Raw genomic sequence first — 22,824 nt, 5'->3', positions numbered from 1 at the left:
TGTGTGTATCTAAGGAGTCCTTAACTAAAGTTAAAGGGAAGTTTTAAATGTGTCCTCATATCTGAGAGTGTCGTAGTTGTTGGTGTGTGTATCTAAGGAGTCCTTAACTAAAGTTAAAGGGAAGTTTTAAATGTGTCCTCATATCTGAGAGTGTCGTAGTTGTGGGTGTGTGTATCTAAGGAGTCCTTAACTAAAGTTAAAGGGAAGTTTTAAATGTGTCCTCATATCTGAGAGTGTCGTAGTTGTGGGTGTGTGTATCTAAGGAGTCCTTAACTAAAGTTAAAGGGAAGTTTTAAATGTGTCCTCATGTCTGAGAGTGTCGTAGTTGTGGGTGTGTGTATCTAAGGAGTCCTTAACTAAAGTTAAAGGGAAGTTTTAAATGTGTCCTCATATCTGAGAGTGTCGTAGTTGTGGGTGTGTGTATCTAAGGAGTCCTTAACTAAAGTTAAAGGGAAGTTTTAAATGTGTCCTCATATCTGAGAGTGTCGTAGTTGTTGGTGTGTGTATCTAAGGAGTCCTTAACTAAAGTTAAAGGGGAAGTTTTAAATGTGTCCTCATGTCTGAGAGTGTCGTAGTTGTGGGTGTGTGTGTATCTAAGGAGTCCTTAACTAAAGTTAAAGGGAAGTTTTAAATGTGTCCTCATATCTGAGAGTGTCGTAGTTGTGGGTGTGTGTATCTAAGGAGTCCTTAACTAAAGTTAAAGGGAAGTTTTAAATGTGTCCTCATATCTGAGAGTGTCGTAGTTGTTGGTGTGTGTATCTAAGGAGTCCTTAACTAAAGTTAAAGGGAGTTTTTAAATGTGTCCTCATGTCTGAGAGTGTCGTAGTTGTGGGTGTGTGTGTATCTAAGGAGTCCTTAACTAAAGTTAAAGGGAAGTTTTAAATGTGTCCTCATGTCTGAGAGTGTCGTAGTTGTGGGTGTGTGTATCTAAGGAGTCCTTAACTAAAGTTAAAGGGGAGTTTTAAATGTGTCCTCATGTCTGAGAGTGTCGTAGTTGTTGGTGTGTGTATCTAAGGAGTCCTTAACTAAAGTTAAAGGGAAGTTTTAAATGTGTCCTCATGTCTGAGAGTGTCGTAGTTGTGGGTGTGTGTATCTAAGGAGTCCTTAACTAAAGTTAAAGGGAAGTTTTAAATGTGTCCTCATATCTGAGAGTGTCGTAGTTGTGGGTGTGTGTATCTAAGGAGTCCTTAACTAAAGTTAAAGGGAAGTTTTAAATGTGTCCTCATATCTGAGAGTGTCGTAGTTGTGGGTGAGTGTATCTAAGGAGTCCTTAACTAAAGTTAAAGGGAAGTTTTAAATGTGTCCTCATGTCTGAGAGTGTCGTAGTTGTGGGTGAGTGTATCTAAGGAGTCCTTAACTAAAGTTAAAGGGAAGTTTTAAATGTGTCCTCATGTCTGAGAGTGTCGTAGTTGTGGGTGAGTGTATCTAAGGAGTCCTTAACTAAAGTTAAAGGGAAGTTTTAAATGTGTCCTCATATCTGAGAGTGTCGTAGTTGTTGGTGTGTGTATCTAAGGAGTCCTTAACTAAAGTTAAAGGGAAGTTTTAAATGTGTCCTCATGTCTGAGAGTGTCGTAGTTGTTGGTGTGTATCTAAGGAGTCCTTAACTAAAGTTAAAGGGAAGTTTTAAATGTGTCCCCATGTCTGAGAGTGTCGTAGTTGTTGGTGTGTGTATCTAAGGAGTCCTTAACTAAAGTTAAAGGGAAGTTTTAAATGTGTCCTCATATCTGAGAGTGTCATAGTTGTTGGTGTGTGTATCTAAGGAGTCCTTAACTAAAGTTAAAGGGGAGTTTTAAATGTGTCCTCATGTCTGAGAGTGTCGTAGTTGTGGGTGTGTGTATCTAAGGAGTAACTAAAGTTAAAGGGAGTTTAAATGTGTCCTCATATCTGAGAGTGTCGTAGTTGTTGGTGTGTGTATCTAAGGAGTCCTTAACTAAAGTTAAAGGGAAGTTTTAAATGTGTCCTCATGTCTGAGAGTGTCGTAGTTGTGGGTGTGTGTATCTAAGGAGTCCTTAACTAAAGTTAAAGGGAAGTTTTAAATGTGTCCTCATGTCTGAGAGTGTCGTAGTTGTTGGTGTGTGTGTATCTAAGGAGTCCTTAACTAAAGTTAAAGGGGAGTTTTAAATGTGTCCTCATGTCTGAGAGTGTCGTAGTTGTTGGTGTGTGTATCTAAGGAGTCCTTAACTAAAGTTAAAGGGAAGTTTTAAATGTGTCCTCATATCTGAGAGTGTCGTAGTTGTGGGTGTGTGTATCTAAGGAGTCCTTAACTAAAGTTAAAGGGAAGTTTTAAATGTGTCCTCATGTCTGAGAGTGTCGTAGTTGTGGGTGTGTGTATCTAAGGAGTCCTTAACTAAAGTTAAAGGGAAGTTTTAAATGTGTCCTCATATCTGAGAGTGTCGTAGTTGTGGGTGTGTGTATCTAAGGAGTCCTTAACTAAAGTTAAAGGGAAGTTTTAAATGTGTCCTCATATCTGAGAGTGTCGTAGTTGTGGGTGAGTGTATCTAAGGAGTCCTTAACTAAAGTTAAAGGGAAGTTTTAAATGTGTCCTCATATCTGAGAGTGTCGTAGTTGTTGGTGTGTGTATCTAAGGAGTCCTTAACTAAAGTTAAAGGGAAGTTTTAAATGTGTCCTCATATCTGAGAGTGTCGTAGTTGTGGGTGTGTGTATCTAAGGAGTCCTTAACTAAAGTTAAAGGGGGAGTTTTAAATGTGTCCTCATATCTGAGAGTGTCGTAGTTGTTGGTGTGTGTATCTAAGGAGTCCTTAACTAAAGTTAAAGGGGAGTTTTAAATGTGTCCTCATATCTGAGAGTGTCGTAGTTGTGGGTGTGTGTATCTAAGGAGTCCTTAACTAAAGTTAAAGGGAAGTTTTAAATGTGTCCTCATGTCTGAGAGTGTCATAGTTGTTGGTGTGTGTATCTAAGGAGTCCTTAACTAAGTTCTTTCAGGTAAAAGTGGGAGTATTCTTACCTCATATTTGAGGGTAGTTTTGAGAGGGAGTGAACTTTTAATTCCCTCATATTTGAGAGTAGTTGCGAATGGGGGTGATCTTGCCTCATATTTGAGGGTACAGTAAAACACATTTAAAACAAACCTCAGGGGACCAACAACATTACTTTGATACAAACAAACTTTGTTATATACATATTGCAGATACCTTGCTGTGGAATGAAAATTGCTACACTATAACCATGACTTCGTTGTTAGTGTGTTCATTATAAGCATGTTTTACTGTAGTTGTGGGTAAGGGGTGATCTTGCCACATATTTGAGTGTAGAGTTGTAGGTAGAGGTGACCTAACCTTATATTTAAGGGTAGTTTTGGAGTCCTTACCTAAGATCTTAGAGTAATTGTGGATTGGTGTATTTGAACTGATCCCTGCCACAGCTGGGTGATATGATACTATGTCTTGAAGTACCTCTTCTTCACACATCTTAATGTCGTCATTGTGAAGTCTGAAAACATAAGATAATTTTATGTTATCATAGTGCATGGGGCCAGACATATCTTAACATCACAGTTTTGGAGTCTGAAAACATAACAGACACATTAATGTCATATTTGGTGAGTCAGACTATACTAATTATTTTATCTATTTCTATAACCATCAACATAATTGTGGAAGACATTCAAATGAGTTTGATGAATTCAGGTAAAACCAATCACTGATTTTGAAGCATTTAGTGATATAATCAGTGTTCTGCATAAATATTTAGCTTTGTATATTTCAGTAGATACAAAATATTCCTTATAGTCACCAAATGATTTTGATCTTGGGGAGTCTCTTAAACGTAGATAATAATCAAGAAATGTAAGTAAATACAGTGTTCTTTACTCTGTATACTAGTTTCTTCCAATGCCTTCATTTGTCTACTGACCCCTCCCTCCAACCCCCAACTCCACGTCATTGTAACAACAAAAGACTATAAGCATGGAGCAGATACATCTATACAGTGTATCTGTCAGTGACATTTTCCATCCATCATACACCTTTGAATAGTTCAAATTTCCATAAACTCATCACATGCAAAACAATAAAAGCATGTCGAATATGTAGACTGTGTCTGGTGGTTGTCAACATCCCTGTGGTAAATTTACTATAAACAAAAGAATATAATAAATGGGTCTTCACGACTTGTTATAAATACTATCTATTTATGATATGATTAGCATGTCATAGTAACTTCAAAGGAAATATTTTAATAAGAACTAATTGTATTGGTTCGTGATTTATAAATTTTATTATAAATACCGCTTGTATAATTAGGTAATCATTTATACCAGTAAAGAGACATAATGTATAGTATCCATTACGTCTCATTAGAAATGTTTGTAAACGGCTGTTATCTATATCCTAAAGATCAGCTTTATGACAGAACAGGATACAAAATTAATATGGATAATTACATAATCAGTCTCCGTTATGAAGTATTTATCGTACATATTTCTCGAGTTCCTCTTTTCAATGACTCCACTATCAATCAACTAGAGAATAGGTTTGATTTTCAGGACACAAATACTTGACTTATACAAAAGACAATGAGCAGATGAAAATGATCTAATTTCTAACATGAGACTGCGAAGGTTTTGTTTTTAGAATGTTATTTTTTTATAACCTAAGGTGCATAATTTAAAATCCCTGCTTTATTGCAGTTTGTGCTTCTCAGGAAGCTGATGAGATTTTGAGAAACAGTCAAGGCTTTAATTTGCTGCTGTGGTTGCATAAGTTATGTGTTGTGACAGACCTCCTATGTTTTGTTCATTGACCCTACATAGAGAATATATGCCTTGAGATGGACTTGGTAGTTCAAGACATTTTAACTCTGCATTTTTTAATGAAAATGAAGAATAAGAAAAAAAACTTTGATATTATAACAATGAAATCTCTCATTCCACAAATACCAAAGGCTTGTCACACACATCCATAGATATTTTCATTCATATTTCAGACGACAACATGCCATGAAGCATGTGATGTGGACAACTATGTATATCACATATAACACAGTGAAATAGACCTCAATGGTTCTCAGACCACCCACAGTGTCACTGTCTTATCCAACAGAACATTATGTAGACAAAACAGGGACATGTTAGGATAGATTCTGGATAACAAATGTTATAAAACATAGAGAAAATATAGAAATGACGGACAGGATAAATTTTGTGTTGCAAGTGTTCGAAAACAGACTATTCTTTGCTAGGCAGGAGATCCCAAAATAATTTAGAAAAGATGAAAACAAGTGTTTATATAATCGGACAAGTAATCCCTTGTTGTGTCAAACCTCATTTGTACAAATGTATAAAATGACACCACTCTTCCAGATAAATTGAGTGGTGAGTGTGACAGAACACAGGAAGGCTTCCCCCCACCATCTCACACACCTGTATATAGAGAACACCTGATACTACTGAAGCTGATCATATTACAGTCACCATATGTATTGGCCACCCTACCACACAAGTGAGGCTACATCACATACAGGTCACTGACAATAAATGCTTATAACTATACAAAAACTGGCTGATTTTTTTTCTATAATTCTTTATTTTAAAGTGTATATCTAACAAATTTGATAAATTTTACACATTATTTTGTAAAATTGCTTCTGTTCTGTCCTTGTCCTTAATGGATTCTTTGTAACCAATAATAAGATAATTTTTTCTAAATTCTTTTCATTGATAATTTTGTATAATTGAGTTTTTTTTTGCTGAAAACATAGTTACCTATCACATGTTGCAAGCTTAAATGAATCTCACTATTATATATTACCTTGTGTCTTTATTGAAGAGCAAATATATAATGTCATATGTACCTATATTTTTGTGAGAAAAACATTTACATGTAACAGATAGGGACAAATGGAATCCTCTTGGTGTACACCTTTAAATGTCTGAAACAATTAAAACCTGTGACTTCTGACCTTTGGGTCCAGTCTAATTTAAGTACCTTCAAAGATCAAAGTTATCATAGCTAAGACGCAGACTTCAAATCTGTGTACATCAGCCTTATTTGATGACATCATGTTTAAGGATAGCCTTTGCAAGATTGGTCAAGATATATCTTCAAACACTTTGAAGTGATGGTAAAGAAGAGAAATAATTTCCTAAATAAGTTGACCAAAAGACATATCATATAGCAGTTATATTTTTTTTCGAGGATGATATTTTTGCAATTTCCATAGGCATACAATTTCAATCTATACAAATAATAAGTAACTAGTAAACAATGAGACTCTTTTGGATAAATCATGAAATTACAATGCATTAAAATTAGATTTAAAATGACGAAATTTTCAATTCACTAAAAGTAATACAGTATATCAAATTACAATAACTATCACAGTCAACATCTTGTATGCATATATGATTATGGCTGCACAATAAACAATTCAGTAGCATAGTATGATTTAAGAGAAATCTCCCACAGATGTCCATGATACAGCTACTGCTTACTTCCTGTATGTTTTTTTTTATTTCATCTAAAAAATGTCCTAATATGCAGGTGTTCTGCTAATGGCTGAAAACCAAACTAATACCAGACAAACTCTACCCTATAACCTGCCACATACTTCACTTGTCACATAACTTCCCCAAAAGAGACAGCAGCTGATGGGGTACAACTTCTGCCTGAACATGTCCTGTCAGCAGACTCTGCAGATTGTTTAACAAGTGTTTTGTTAGTAGAGAAAAGTAACAATGATACATCAGAATTAACCCAATGCGTTGGTCAGAAATCAAACTTCAAAAGGATTCTACCAAACCTTATAAACAATGTTTACAAATGTTTGTAGAGAAGGCTTCTACTTCAATTTACTTTTTAATTATATACCTGTCTAAATGGTGAATTATAGAGACCATTCATTAAGAAGAGACCCTATACAATCATCAAACTGCTATCCCCTGCCTCCCTGTTTGTTAATTAACCAAATGTACCTGCATGCACTCAATTCCCTTAAACTGCTCAGTCCTACTCTCTACCTCCCCCCTACAAAGCTGGTGTGACTCTTTGTTCTTACTAGTTATCTCCCAACAAAGCCCTGTCCTCTCTCCTTGTATCATAATCCCTGCCCTCTCTCCCTAACAATAAGCCCTGTGTCCTCCCTCCCTGTACTATAAGACCTGTGTCCTCCCTCAACTTCTAAGCCCTGTGTCCTCCTTCCCTGTTATATAAGCCCTGAGTCCTCCCCAGATACTAAGCCCTGCGCTTTCTTGTCTACTATAAGCCCTGTGTCCTCCCTCCCTGTACTATAAGCCCTGTGTTCTCCCTCCCTATATTATAAGCCCTGTGTCCTCCTTCCCTGTAACATAAGCCCTGTGTCCTCCCCAGTTACTAAGTCCTGCCCTCTCTCCCTGTATTATAAGCCCTGTGTCCTCTCTCCTTGTACTATAAGCCCTGTGTCCTCCCTCCCTGTACTAAGCCCTGTGTCCTCCCCCAACTACTAAGCCCTGCCCTCTCTCCCTGTACAGTAAGCCCTGTGTCCTCGTCCAACTACTAAGCCCTGCCCTCTCTCCCTGTACTGTAAGCCCTGTGTCCTCCCCCAACTGCTAAGTCCTGCCCTCTCTCCCTGTATTATAAGCCCTGTGCCCTCTCTCCCTGTATTATAAGCCCTGTGCTATCTCTCCCGGTACTAAGCACTGCCCTCTTTCCCTGTATTATAAGCCCTGTGCCCTCTCTCCCTGTATTATAAGCCCTGTGCTATCTCTCCCGGTACTAAGCACTGCCCTCTTTCCCTGTATTATAAGCCCTGTGCCCTCTCTCCCTGTATTATAAGCCCTGTGCTATCTCTCCCGGTACTAAGCACTGCCCTCTTTCCCTGTATTATAAGCCCTGTGTCCTCCCCCAACTACTAAGTCCTGCCCTCTCTCCCTGTATTATAAGCCCTGTGCCCTCTCTCCCTGTATTATAAGCCCTGTGCTATCTCTCCCGGTACTAAGCACTGCCCTCTCTCCCTGTATTATAAGCCCTGTGTCCTCCTTCTCTGTACTATAAGCCCTGTGTTTTCCCCTAGCTACTAAGTCCTGTCCTCTCTCCCTTACTTATAAGCCCTGTTTCCTTGCCCAGCTATAAGCCCTGCCCTCTCTCCCTGTATTATAAGCCCTGTGACCTCCTTCCCTGTACTATAAAGCCCTGTGTCCTCCCCAGCTACTAAGCCCTGTCCTCTCTCCCTTACTTATAAGCCCTGTTTTCCTCGCCCAGCTATAAGCCCTGCCCTCTCTTCCTGTATTATAAGCCCTGTGACCTCCTTCCCTGTACTATAAGCCCTGTGTCCTCCCCAGCTACTAAGCCCTGTCCTCTCTCCCTTACTTATAAGCCCTGTTTCCTCGCCCAGCTATAAGCCCTGCCCTCTCTCCCTGTATTATAAGCCCTGTGACCTCCTTCCCTGTATTATAAGCCCTGTGTTACTATAGACTTAACTTAGTGTATAACATCATGTAGAAAAGATCTGTACTCGTCCTGTACATAACTGTGTTACTATAGACTTTAGTTAGTGTATAACATCATGTAGAAAAGATCTGTACTCATCCTGTACATAACTGTGTTACTATAGACTTTAGTTAGTGTATAAGATCATGTAGAAAAGATCTGTACTCGTCCTGTACATAGGTGTGTTACTATAGACTTAACTTAGTGTATAACATCATGTAGAAAAGATCTGTACTCGTCCTGTACATAGGTGTGTTACTATAGACTTTAGTTAGTGTATAACATCATGTAGAAAAGATCTGTACTCGACCTGCACATAGGTGTGTTACTATAGACTTTAGTTAGTGTATAACATCATGTAGAAAAGATCTGTACTCGTCCTGTACATAGGTGTGTTACTATAGACTTAACTTAGTGTATAACATCATGTAGAAAAGATCTGTACTCGTCCTGTACATAACTGTGTTACTATAGACTTTAGTTAGTGTATAACATCATGTAGAAAAGATCTGTACTCGTCCTGTACATAACTGTGTTACTATAGACTTTAGTTAGTGTATAAGATCATGTAGAAAAGATCTGTACTCGTCCTGTACATAACTGTGTTACTATAGACTTTAGTTAGTGTATAACATCATGTAGAAAAGATCTGTACTCGTCCTGTACATAACTGTGTTACTATAGACTTAAGTTAGTGTATAACATCATGTAGAAAAGATCTGTACTCGACCTGCACATAGGTGTGTTACTATAGACTTTAGTTAGTGTATAACATCATGTAGAAAAGATCTGTACTCGTCCTGTACATAGGTGTGTTACTATAGACTTTAGTTAGTGTATAACATCATGTAGAAAAGATCTGTACTCGTCCTGTACATAACTGTGTTACTATAGACTTTAGTTAGTGTATAACATCATGTAGAAAAGATCTGTACTCGTCCTGTACATAACTGTGTTACTATAGACTTTAGTTAGTGTATAACATCATGTAGAAAAGATCTGTACTCGTCCTGTACATAGGTGTGTTACTATAGACTTTTGTAGTGTATACCATCGTGTAGAAAAGATCTGTACTCGTCCTGTACATAGGTGTGTTACTATAGACTTTAGTTAGTGTATAATATCATGTAGAAAAGATCTGTACTCGTCCTGTACATAACTGTGTTACTATAGACTTTTGTGTGTGATACCATCGTGTAGAACAGATCCAGTGCTTGTTGTCACACATAACACAAGCTGTACTCGTCCTGTACATAACTGTGTTACTATAGACTTTTGTGTGTGATACCATCATGTAGAACAGATCCAGTGCTTGTTGTCACACATAACACAAGCTGTACTCGTCCTGTACATAACTGTGTTACTATAGACTTTTGTGTGTGATACCATCATGTAGAACAGATCCAGTACTTGTTGTCACACATAACACAAGCTGTACTCGTCCTGTACATTAATGTTGCACCAGAATGAGACACACTACACACAATGTGTAACATGACACTTTTTGGTGCAGTATTGTTATTTTATCAGCATAATTAGCAGACAATAAACTCCAATTTACCAGTGATAAAACCTTTTTCCAGTGTATATTTTTTCACATATTTGAATTCCACATGCATTAAAAAGTGGTCAACTGGCATCTTTATTATACAGTTCACTATTTAGCATGGGAGTAAACTAATCAAACCCGGGTGTATTAAGAAGTTAGAATACATCAATCCTTCTAAAATATTTTGACTGTTCAGCACTCTGCAAGCTTTTTGCTGGCTAGCAAGGATCTTTCAACCCTGTTGAGATATCCCTATCTATATGACAGACCAATGTAAGATTCTACTATTCCTGTGTATCCCAAAAATACTTCTGATTTGGGGGGTAAATCTGTCCATTCTTTATGGCTAGGAGTAATTTGAAGCAAATGTATTATTTTCAGTTATGATGATAAACAACTGACAATGTTTTGGCTGACAAACTTGGCATAGCTCATCTATCTTGTGGTCCTCCTCAGTAATAAAATGTTTTCCAACAAAGTCACCATGATGTAAAATGACTTACCCGCCACACTCCTCATCATGGCATGTTCCTTGGAGGTCGTATTTACATAAAACTTTCTTAGGATTAATTTTGTTGGAGAACGTTGCGGAAGACAATGTGAGGTTGGCTCTGGTGCGATAATATGGACTGAATCTGAAATCCAAACATCAACACATTAATATAAATATTTTCCATATGATATTAGAATGGGGGCAAGGAGACAAGACCGAACAGCACAGGACAGATATTGAAATTATGTGCCCTCCTGCATTTATGACAGGAACATTAAAATAGTTGAACGAGTTATAATTGTCAGTGCCTCATCATAATATACAAAATACATTCTAATAATATACAAGAGGCCCATGGGCCTTAACGGTCACTGAGTTAGAATATATAATGAACAAATAATGTAAACAAATTAGAAGACATCTAAACACTATATGTGGTGGGCCTTGAAGTTGGTCAGTGATTTATAAATTTGACTTTTTAGACTATGAAGAGTATTTGCTTCCATCAAACCTGTGAACTTCAAGGTATTTTTTGAAATTTTAATCAATTTGACCCTGTTTGGTCCTGCCCCTCTGGTCCCCCAGGGGGTCATCGTGGGCGGATATGGATGTTTAAAATGCTATATCTTAGGCTTATAATTCTAATCAAGTTTGACTAATTTCCTACGAAAATTGGGCAAATAATGTTCACAAATATGTTTTTCCTATATAAACTATAGTAAACTTGAGCCCTCCCCAGGGGGTAACGTGAGACCCCAAGGTCATATAGTTTACAATTTTTTATAAAACACCTGAAGACCTTTCCATCTATAATTATTTGATTCTACTATATCCACAATTTTACGAAGATTTTTGAAGTTTTAGCCTATTTGACCCTTTTTTAGTCCCGTCCCTCTGCCCCCAGGGGGTCGGCCAGAACCAACGTGGATATGATATTAAAATGCTATCTCAGGCTAATAATTCTAATCAAGTTTGACTCATTTCCTATGAAAATTGAGCAAAATATGCTCATTAATGTGTTTTTCCCATATAAACTATAGTAAACTTGACCCCCTCCCCAAGGGGAAACAGGAGACCCCAGGGTCATATAATTTACAATTTTTATAAAGAAACTTTAAGACCTTTTCATCTATAAAGTGTATTTGATTATACCATTTCCAGACTTTTAAAAGAATATTTTTGAAGTTTTAGCCTATTTGACTCTATTTTAGTCCCCGCCCCTCTGCCCCCTGGGGGTCTAAAACCTTTTTCCAGTGTATATTTTTTCACATATTTGAATTCCACATGCATTAAAAAGCGGTCAACTGGCATCTTTATCATACAGTTCACTATTTAGCATGGGAGCAAACTAATCAAACAAGGGTGTATTAAGAAGTTAGAATAAATCAATCCTTCTAAAAGATTTTGACTGTTCAGCACTCTGCAAGCTTTTTGCTGGCTAGCTAGGATCTTTCAACCCTGTTAAGATATCCCTATCTATATGACAGACCAATGTAAGATTCTACTATTCCTGTGTATCCCAAAAATACTTCTGATTTGGGGGGTAAATCTGTTCATTCTTTATGGCTAGGAGTAATTTGAAGCAAATGTATTCATTTTCAGTTATGATGATAAACAACTGACAATGTCGCAAACTTGGCATAGCTCATATATCTTGTGGTCCTCCTCAGTAATAAAATGTTTTCCAACAAAGTCACCATGATGTAAAATGACTTACCCGCCACACTCCTCATCATGGCATGTTCCTTGGAGGTCGTATTTACATAAAACTTTCTTAGGATTAATTTTGTTAGAGAACGTTGCGGAAGACAATGTGAGGTTGGCTCTGGTGCGATAATATGGACTGAATCTGAAATCCAAACATCAACACATTAATATAAATATTTTCCATATGATATTAGAATGGGGGCAAGGAGACAAGACCGAACAGCACAGGACAGATATTGAAATTATGTGCCCTCCTGCATTTATGACAGGAACATTAAAATAGTTGAATGAGTTATAATTGTCAGTGCCTCATCATAATATACAAAATACATTCTAATAATATAAAATTAAATGTTATAGATTATACCTTCAAAATCTATCTAACTTTGTCATTCTGTCTGAGGCCAACTGGGTTATGTGTCTCTCTGGTTTCTGAAGCAGAGTGCTGTAGACCAAAGTATTTTCTTAACTGTAACCTGTATTACTTAGTACCTAAACATACCTGTAGGATCGGAAGTGTAAGAGGGGACTTTTATAGACTAGGGGAGACGACTCCCATGTTGCATGACTGACTTTAGGTTTTGTATCACGTTTAGGCACTTGGAAGGAAGGAATCTGTAAGGAAATAAAGTCAAATTTAGATCAAACAAACAAAGATACATAATGCACACTTCTAAACTCTACATGGTAGTTGGGTGGTGTAGTGGTTAAGCCGCTCGCCTTTCACCTAGCCGGCCGGGGTTCGATCCCCGGCACAAACATGAAAAGGTTAGGGGTCACCTGCCCGATCACGTGGGTTTTCTTCGGGCACTCCAGTTTCCTCCCACACTAAGACCCCTCGCGCGCTTACATCTGGGCCATCGAGAGTGATTTACATAAGTTGTATAACTTGTTTCTAAATTGATGTAAAATAAATAAAGTTCACATTTACATTTTAAACTCTACATGGAAACTGTCCTGAGGTTTGTATAAAGTGTTTGTTTTGACACAATTCTTTTATTTGGATTATTCTCAAATTAAATGGATACATTTGTTACCTGATTACATTTTTTTTGGTGTGGTAAACCAAATGTTTTTCATATAGTGGCATTTATTGTACAGTAAAACCAGCCTTAATGACCACCTCTGTACATTGACAAACTGCTTAATTAATTGGAATATTTTCTTTTGATACCAAATGGCGAAAGCCACATTATTTGACCTAAGAATAAAGACCGCTATGTTAGAAAGGCCATTATTCTTCACCCCCCCCCCCCTGGATGGACTTTATAGATGAGTTAGACTATATTTTATATTCTAGGTAAAAGATCAAACCCGAGAACAACCAAAACGTTCTGTCCAAAGAAAGTTTAATAAGATCTTTAGCCCTCTCTGATGATCATTAAAGAGTTGTACCTGTTGACATTGCGGCAGTAGGACCCAATGAGACACAAGTGAAGACTGCAGCGAGGTTTGGTTTTTTGTACAGCTTGACAGCAAGGTTTGAAAATGGTCGTCCTGCAAAAGTAAATCAAACATATAATCCTGAATCACATTATGTATAATAATGTTAATCACGTTATATTTGTGTATACAAAATATTGCATATTTATAAGTCTCAACAAATTTGTAAAAATATATCATTTTCTGTCAGATCAAGGGTTTCTATTTATGCATTTACGATTTGTAATTTCTTTTTATACAATTATCTATGTAATATTTAACTTCGCGTTTGAAACATGAAAATTGTGAAGATAAAATTGTTTAAAGTACAGAAAAGTATTTCAGTCAGAACAAATATTTCTTAACTACTGTCCATGATTAAGTGTTACTCAACCCTCAAACTTGCCAAATTATGTCCTGCATCGGAAATGCAAAGCATGTTGAAAATTGATGAAATCTTTACAGTGACAAACCATAGTGTATGAAGATTGTCATCCAACTACTTACCTGTAATTTGGCAAGTCGTGCGATGCGCTGAGCACCAGGTAGAGGAAACGCTTTGGCTTTATCATCACTGATTATGTCCGAGGATTTGACTTCGGGGTCACTTTGGGATAACTTCCTCTGCCCGTCACTGTTCTGAGGAGACAGATTTGGTTTGGTGCTGGTGTTTAGTTCCATCAATGACCGACGCCGTTTATTCGGCCTCTCCTCCGTTTCACTCTCAGAAGCACTCTCTGTAAGGTCTATTGCTATTTTCTCTATGCGAGGTATTGCACTTTTCCTTTTACTCTCTGCTGTGGCAGCTGCTCTCCTAGCTGCCTCAGTGTCAGCCTTTTTCTTTGCCTGGGCTTGTTTCAATATTTGTATTTTCTTTGCATATTCGTCTGCTAATCGTTGTAATTTTTCCTTTTCTTGATCTATACTTTCTACAGGAATGTTCTTGTTTTCTTTACCCTTGAATACTTTCTTTGCTGCTTTCTGTAATATAATCAATTGAAAGTAAAAATGAAGAAAAACATATAATTTTATCAAATTCAAGATGTGTATTAAACATTTGCATTGTGGTGTGCTGCTGGTAACATATGAATACCTTTCAGGGTCGTTTAGGTGGTTTTTTTTTAATGCAAATGTATATCCAAATATCAAAAAACTCAAGTCCCGATCCCAAATAACAAACTGGTCAAATGATTAATGAATAGTGAGAGACAGAACCTCTAAATTTCCAAATCAATTTGATTCAAGTCAGCACAATTTGAGACAGTAATGCAGCTAACTGGCAAATATCCACATATACTTACAAGTACCATATTGCTGCCTGTCAGATAAGATTTAAATTTCTGTTTTGTTTTTAAAGACCTATCATCACAATGTAAACTTCAGGAAACCACATAGACTAATGTGTGATAAATTGAAACTGAAAACTGAAGATTAAGCTGTTGTTCAAGAGATTTTTTCTCTCTATATCATTTTAATCTACCATCCCTCGTCCATAAGACAGATATTTTTTGTTAGTTTTATTAGAGATATCCAAACCAACCTCGTTGACAAGAGTGACAGAGATGTTCTCCAGCCTGTGTTTCTCTGAAGCTTTCACGGCCACTACAGTTCGGGGTTTATATGACATGCCGTAAAGTGTCTGTCCTAGTTGTAGTGCTTTCTCTTCTAATTCTTTAAAGGCCTCTTGCTTCTTGTAGATATTAGCTCGGAATGCACGTGCCTATGAAAAGATAGGGCAAAATTAACAATAAACTTTGTAATTTTCATAGCTGAACATTTCTTTAAGGTTCTCACAAAGTGTTTATTAGTTAAGAGCTACAAAATTATGATTTTTTTTTACATTGATAGAATAAGATATAACCCCTAGCCTGAAATTTTATTAAGCATAGGGAATCATGAGGTCAAATTTTGACAAAATGGTAAAAAAGACATTGTTTATAGGGTTATTTTTTTCTTTACTTACATGTTTTCTGACTTTTTCAAACTGTTCTTTGTGAGCACTAGCCACTTTTTCCGCAGCCACGAGCTGTTCCTTGAGTTTTAGGATGTTGTCCTGCGCCTGTTTCGTACTCTTGTGGTACTTAGACGCTTTACTTAACAAACCTTTAAATATGGCCTGGTCCTGTAGGATGCTGATCCTGCAACAGAACAATATTTATATCAAAAGAAAATTCAGAAATATTTTGAGATTAAATCCTCTGAACATTGTTATTAAACCATGATCTATATCGTATTCAAACACTGAGTCTTCCCATCCTTATAGGCACCCATCCACCTTTTTTGAAGAGACTCATTCCATGCATTTGATGGACAAAGGTAAAGATTACCTCTGTTTTTGACATGCCTATGGACTGCTATGGAGTTGGCAGAATGATTTTTAATTCTTTTTGAAGCCTAAAGTATTTTAGACACATCAGTGGATTGTTATGATAGCTATGTTGGATTTTTATGATGTTAACTAAACAATGTTTACCCCTGATGAAGCCTATATTGTCATACACACCATTGGATTGCTCTAACAGTAACTCAGTAACGCTTACCTCTGATGGAAGCCTAGTTTTTTTTTTAATACCTATAGTTGCTATGAAATTAACTATGCAAGGGTCACATGTTTTGGACACATCGTTAAATAGCTATGACGGTGACTCATTTAAGTTTACCTCTGTTTGTTCATCTCCTCCTCATACTTGTTGACTTCAGCCTGTAAAGTATCTTCCTCTTTCACTGGGCTGTTCTGGTTACTCTGTAAGATATGTTCTCAAAGTAAGAACCATGGTACATATTCACAGTTAAAACATGGCTGTGATGTCATCTATTGTTATAGCTTGAGGTATAGTCGGAGCAAAGTCTACTATTATCACCTTTTACAGTGGAATAGTTACCTTTTGCTGTGGAATAGCTTGTGAACACCCCACCCAGTCGTCCCAGCACACCCCACCCAGTCGTCCCAGCACACCCCACCCAGTCGTCCAAGCACGCCCCACCCAGTCGTCCCAGCACACCCCACCCAGTCGTCCCAGCATACCCCACCCAGTCGTCCCAGCAGACCCCACCCAGTCGTCCAAGCACACCCCACCCAGTCGTCCCAGTGTCTCAGCCAGGGGTTAGAACCATGAATGTGGTCCTGAACCCGTATACATATGAAATGGCCCTGAACCCTTTACATATGAAACGGTCCTGAACCATATAAGTATGAAATGGCCCTGAACCCTGTACATATGAAATGGCCCTGAACCCTTTACATATGAAATGGTCCTGAACCCTGTACATATGAAATGACCCTGAACCTATACATATGAAATGGCTCTGAACCCTGTACATATGAAATGGACCTGAACCCTATACATTTGAAATGGCCCTGAAACCTATACACTTACATTGACAGACATTCTAGCCTCATTAAGGAATGAGTCCAGCCCGCCCAAAAGGTTTGTTACTGAATTGATTGGGGCAGGCACATCCTCCTCGTCTGACGAATCATCATTTAAGTTAATTACCACAGGAGCTTGTATAGGGACCTGTTAACACACAGAACAACAACAGTTATATAATCACAGTATAAAACTTTTTTTCATTTAATTTTAAACCTATGATTACAACTTAAAGATTAATTTTCATTTGGAAAAAAAAACAACAAATATTTATAAGACACTCTATATTGTAGTCATATTTGCTAAAATCAACACCTTAATTTCTGTTTCAAATGGAAAGTAAATAGATTTCATAAAGATTTTGCACTAAATATAATTGCACAAACTGTGCAAATTTTGATAGTGCCGAGATAAATATGTTTTTACACTATGCATCTTTTAAGTAAATCATATAAAGAGTAGAGGCTGTACGTACCTGAGCCATAGTTACCAACTCTGCTTGTTTCTGTCTCTTCTTTGCCCTCAGTATTGTCGAGGTGACGGGTATATTCTGTACGGAGTCGGAGATGGATTTTGTAAGAGGAGCTGGAGATATACTGCGTGAAGACGCGGGGGAAGCTTCTTCAGATTTAATCTGAAAGTAACAAAACGCATTAAATATTTCATGATAAAAGAGTAATTAAGACCATCATAAATACTACTACTAAATGAAGCTTACATATTGGTTTACTTTGTGCTGACAGAAAGTCTAATGTAAGGAGAAATTGGAGAACATTTTCTATAGTTATACAGAACCATGTTTATTTACCATCTTTCACTTCTCCTATCATGATAATATATGGTTTCACCTTTAAAATAAGCAGTACATTTCAATTTTCAGGAGTGACCGTGATTTGTCAAAATCAAATTAGAAGCCTATATGCCCCAGTCTCCATATTCTAAAGCAGAATGAAATGCAACAAGATGGCACAGAACATGATGGATATAGGAACACTATATAGGCTTCTCTATGCGAGCTAGGGTTTAATTACAGTAATCAGGTTTAATTAGCAAAACAGCAAAGAAATTCTGATCACATGATACCAACCAGTAGTGTGTCCTACAAACATACCTCTTGTTTTATCTTTTCTTTTTGCTGCTGTTCCCTCTTTTTTATGGCCATAGACCTCAGAAGCTCTGCCCGCAGCATGGCTGCTTCATCTCCAAAGATATCCTCATCCTCGTCCTCTGGCATGTGCTTCGGAGGCGGGGGTGGAGCCATGTCAGGTGGAGGTTCTAGCGGGAGGGGTGGGGGTGGTTCTTCCGGTAGGGGAGGAGGTGGGGCTACCTCCTCTGAGGGAAGGGGTGGAGGGGGAGGTGGAGGAAGTAAGGAGTAAGGTATTACAGGTTCGGGGGTAGGGTAGGGGATCACTGCGGGGTAGCCTACAGCTAAATCCCATATGTTCTCTGTGTCCAGTAATAGATTACTCTGCATGTCAATGGGATGTGTCTGTCAAAACAAAATACACAGGAACTATTTATATCATTGTCAATACTTACTTTTTTATTCAACTTATCTCATTTACAATCCAATAACGTCCAAGAGATAGATCTTTCATCTAAAATTAAGGTTGTATTCTTCTGAGGTTTCAGTCCCGTTGAAGTCTCGTTTTAACATAGACCAAAGAAGTTATGAGATTTTCAAATATAATTTATCAGTATCTGTAGCAAGTTGCCAGAGTTTTATCAAAATATTCTAAAGCAGAATGAAATGCAACAAGATGGCACAGAACATGATGGATATAGGAACACTATATAGGCTTCTCTATGCGAGCTAGGGTTTAATTACAGTAATCAGGTTTAATTAGCAAAACAGCAAAGAAATTCTGATCACATTGATACCAACCAGTAGTGTGTCCTACAAACATACCTCTTGTTTTATCTTTTCTTTTTGCTGCTGTTCCCTCTTTTTTATGGCCATAGACCTCAGAAGCTCTGCCCGCAGCATGGCTGCTTCATCTCCAAAGATATCCTCATCCTCGTCCTCTGGCATGTGCTTCGGAGGCGGGGGTGGAGCCATGTCAGGTGGAGGTTCTAGCGGGAGGGGTGGGGGTGGTTCTTCCGGTAGGGGAGGAGGTGGGGCTACCTCCTCTGAGGAGAGGGGTGGAGGGGGAGGTGGAGGAAGTAAGGAGTAAGGTATTACAGGTTCGGGGGTAGGGTAGGGGATCACTGCGGGGTAGCCTACAGCTAAATCCCATATGTTCTCTGTGTCCAGTAATAGATTACTCTGCATGTCAATGGGATGTGTCTGTCAAAACAAAATACACAGGAACTATTTATATCATTGTCAATACTTACTTTTTTATTCAACTTATCTCATTTACAATCCAATAACGTCCAAGAGATAGATCTTTCATCTAAAATTAACATTATTTTTAAGTTTCAATTAACGTAAACATAGAACCACTTCTAAGAATGAATTTATAATAACATAAATTAAGAAATTTTTAGTAAAGATATAGATTCTAATATTGGAATTGCCCTATATAATTTACCATATATGGTGCGGTCTGGGGTATCGTATCGGTGTCTGGAACCAGCTGGTAGTCTTCATAAGGTGCTATAGGCACCGTGGATATAGCTACAAAATAAGACAACATTTAACAGACTGTTTGTCACCTGATGGCAAATGCATGCTGGATAAGAGAATACAATTTGGTATTATTGTTTTATTATCCTGATTCCAACAACGAAATAATATTTTATTAGAAGTGAATGTAATTTCTTTAATCATCAACTTTATTTTACAACATTTAATAAATATATATTGATTTCAATGGCCTTGGTAGAAGCATGTAATTTTAAATCATTCATCCCTGAAGATACATTTAGATAGTATAGACCAGTCGATTTAAAATGTCGGAGGTGAATAAGTAAATAATGTAGACAAAGGGAGTTCTCAGGGGAAAACCTATATCAGTGTCCTTACCAGGGGAGCCAGGATCGCTATCAATGTCCATTGCCACTTCCTCATAGTTGTCCTGTAATGCTGGTTTGTCTGGGTGGCCATGGGCTTTCTTGTCTGCCAGAGACTGGAAATAACCAATACCAAAATCAATGGGCATAAATAATATTACTGATATTACCAAACTGAATACCAGTCTTCTTCAAATGAATCTTATAAAGTAGTTTCACCACATCTTGTATAGCAGTAAAACAGGACACTCATAAAATAAAATTGATGTAAGGGACATAACTCCTATCCATTAGTTCAAAATTTATTTGCCACAGCTAATGTGAGCTTTGAAATACTGATAATTATGTACATGAGTTGAATATAAAACAATTACAAACAAGATCAGTATTAAAATATTTACCTTGGTACTTTTAGCAGAAGTGGGCGACTGTTTACTAGCCTTGCTTGGGTATCTTTTATCACCAAGAAGAGCCAAGAATCTGGACACCTGTTCGGAGGCATCATCTAATGTTAAAATCTTTTGAATCTCTCTCGTCTGATCCTCACGTTGGCGTTCTGTCTTCCGTCGATCTTCTTCCTGTTGTCGTTTTTCTTCCTCTTTTCGTCTTCTTTGGAGTTCCTGTTTGCTTGGTTCGCGCTTCCGTGACCGTGGCTGACCATGATTATAACCAGTCCTACCCGCCCCTGGTCTAGCTCGCACGTTAGTTGTAGGACGATTTCTAAACTCATCATTTCCTACAGTGAAAACAAACCATGATACAAGTACAAAGGAATCCACTACATCAGATCTAAAATCGCCAAACAGAAGTCATCAAAGTAATAGCCCCTGTTTATCTTATCTGATATATTATATTTTCCATGCCAATTATTTTAATCTTTGGTGCGGGTGAATAGAACTAAATTGATTTGACAAAGGTTTGTATGTATCATTCATTGTTAACCATAGGACATCATTAGGTCTTATTGTTAACGTATAATTTGTTGAGCAGCTTGTAAATTTTAACCAAATATGTCAAAACATTTGCACTTCAGGTGTACAGATATGGATCATATTTATTTCACCAAATAACCATGTTATCATGCTGACTTGGCATAGGCTATATACTAGGTATTTCTATCCTATGTTTGTCTAGAGTTGACTTCACGAAAGAAAATGAATTGAGTATTTTTTTTACTTTGGCATGCAAATGGAGGCGACTGGACTTTGCTTACTTTTATCATTACCAATATTACGGTTGTCTCCCCTACGTGTTAGGTTGGATCTGGAGTGATGTCTACTGTTCCTTGGAGATGGTTTTGAAGGAGATGATTTTGAAGGTTTTGATGGAGACTTTGATATGGGTGATTTGGATGATGATGTTGATGAAGACTTTGATGGCAGAGATTTGCCGGCTTTATGGTCAGGTTTTTTCTCTTCTAAATCAGTTTCCTTTTTTAAAGACGACTCTAAAGCTATTCGTCGCAACATCAGCTCATCTAAATCCACATCCAAGTCATCTTCAGTTTTCTCCTCACCCTATGAAAAGATTGCAAAAACTTTATTAAATTAAAAATATAACCACACTAGGTGACCAAAAAAACGAATCACAATTTTTCAGAAACACTAGCTACTTACAGAATACTACAAGAGTAATTTTTGTTGCATTTTGTATGCAACCTAATAAAATTGTTTAAAGCATGTATCATTATGATTTAATGAAAATGCTTTCTTCAGTTGCAGGGCTGGGGAAATGTACTCATCCACTTGACAAAACAAGTGCATTTGGCTGCCGGACAAGTGAATGTTGACACTGAGCATGCTTGTCTGTCAAACGAGGTAAACATTTCTGACCTTGATTACGATACTATCTATGTATGTCTTGTTTATTGCTAAATATATAACTAATGACCTTCTATACACATAATATATATACAGTCAAATATGCTTTAAAATTATGTGAAAACTATTGTGGGAAAAAGAAAATGTCATTTGGACGAATAGGTTTTAAAGAGCACTTGTTTTACACAGAAATGAAAAACAATGTGTGTGTTTTTTGTCTATGACTTCATAACCCCAAAAAGATATTGAGCATAATGCTTATAATTTAATTTAGATAACTCACACAGGTAATAATTACCGTATTCGACCCAATAAGCGCCCAGGGCACTTAAAAATTGATAAAAATGAAAAGGTGCTATTAAGTCAAAATTATTGCAAATTTATACCGTTTTATGTAGTTTTGGTCCTCATTTATGCCTGGGCAATTGAAATTGAGGCCTCAAAAAGGGGAAGGGGCGCTTATAGGGACATGGGCGCTTATTGGGTCAAATACTGTATGCATAAATTTCCGTGATATTATTTACTTTTAAAGTAAATCAAATTGAGTTGTGGGGCAGTGATATCTTATCCAATAATTCAGTTTAGCCAATAATTGTGCCTCTAAACTGTTTTGTAGATATGACGTTATAATATATACTTGACATACAATTCTTTCGGCCTATGGAAAAATAACCTCAAAGATCTAACTAATAGAAATGAGTGTAGCATATGAAATTAAAATATATATACTTATCCTTTATGATATGGACATGTACAATGGGTAGATTAATAGAATCTTACATGGGTCTGTCAGATCTCAAAAGCTAAAAAATTTTGATTTGTCAACCTGAGGCTTGCCGAAGGTTGACGGCCAAAATCTTTCACAAGGGTTGAGATATCCCTGTCCACTTGACAGACCCATGTTTGATTCTTTTTCTCCCATACTTAGCAGTAAAAAGATGAAATTCCTGTTTGTTTCCAGCTGTATTGTTGGGCCATTATGCAGGAACTTTGTTATGTGTCAAAATTGATGACGTCATCTACCATGCACCCCGCCGTTACGCCGCATGTATTGATGACGCAATGTAATTGTCTAGCGCATGTG

The 22,824-nt window shown here is 37.3% G+C and overlaps 1 protein-coding gene across 1 annotated transcript in view; it reads right to left on the bottom strand.

Moving 5' to 3' along the window:
* LOC138324424 (zinc finger C3H1 domain-containing protein-like) overlaps positions 1–22,824 on the bottom strand; it is a 64,222-nt gene that overhangs the window by 39,679 nt on the left and 1,719 nt on the right. The window contains exons 3-17 of the mRNA XM_069269493.1: positions 21,134–21,437; positions 20,322–20,656; positions 19,934–20,036; positions 19,500–19,585; positions 18,077–18,454; positions 17,441–17,599; positions 16,972–17,112; positions 16,255–16,337; positions 15,558–15,732; positions 15,135–15,314; positions 14,102–14,575; positions 13,568–13,669; positions 12,675–12,787; positions 12,183–12,314; positions 3,329–3,450 (exon numbers count right to left, since the gene is read on the bottom strand). Of these exons, the coding sequence (XP_069125594.1) occupies positions 3,329–3,450; positions 12,183–12,314; positions 12,675–12,787; positions 13,568–13,669; positions 14,102–14,575; positions 15,135–15,314; positions 15,558–15,732; positions 16,255–16,337; positions 16,972–17,112; positions 17,441–17,599; positions 18,077–18,454; positions 19,500–19,585; positions 19,934–20,036; positions 20,322–20,656; positions 21,134–21,437 (2,887 nt within the window). The remainder of the gene's footprint in view (positions 1–3,328; positions 3,451–12,182; positions 12,315–12,674; positions 12,788–13,567; positions 13,670–14,101; positions 14,576–15,134; positions 15,315–15,557; positions 15,733–16,254; positions 16,338–16,971; positions 17,113–17,440; positions 17,600–18,076; positions 18,455–19,499; positions 19,586–19,933; positions 20,037–20,321; positions 20,657–21,133; positions 21,438–22,824) is intronic.

This window comes from Argopecten irradians, chromosome 1 (assembly GCF_041381155.1).
Source record: "Argopecten irradians isolate NY chromosome 1, Ai_NY, whole genome shotgun sequence".
In the NCBI taxonomy this organism is placed as follows: Eukaryota; Metazoa; Mollusca; class Bivalvia; order Pectinida; family Pectinidae; genus Argopecten; species Argopecten irradians.
This window is presented reverse-complemented; position numbering and strand designations above follow the sequence as displayed.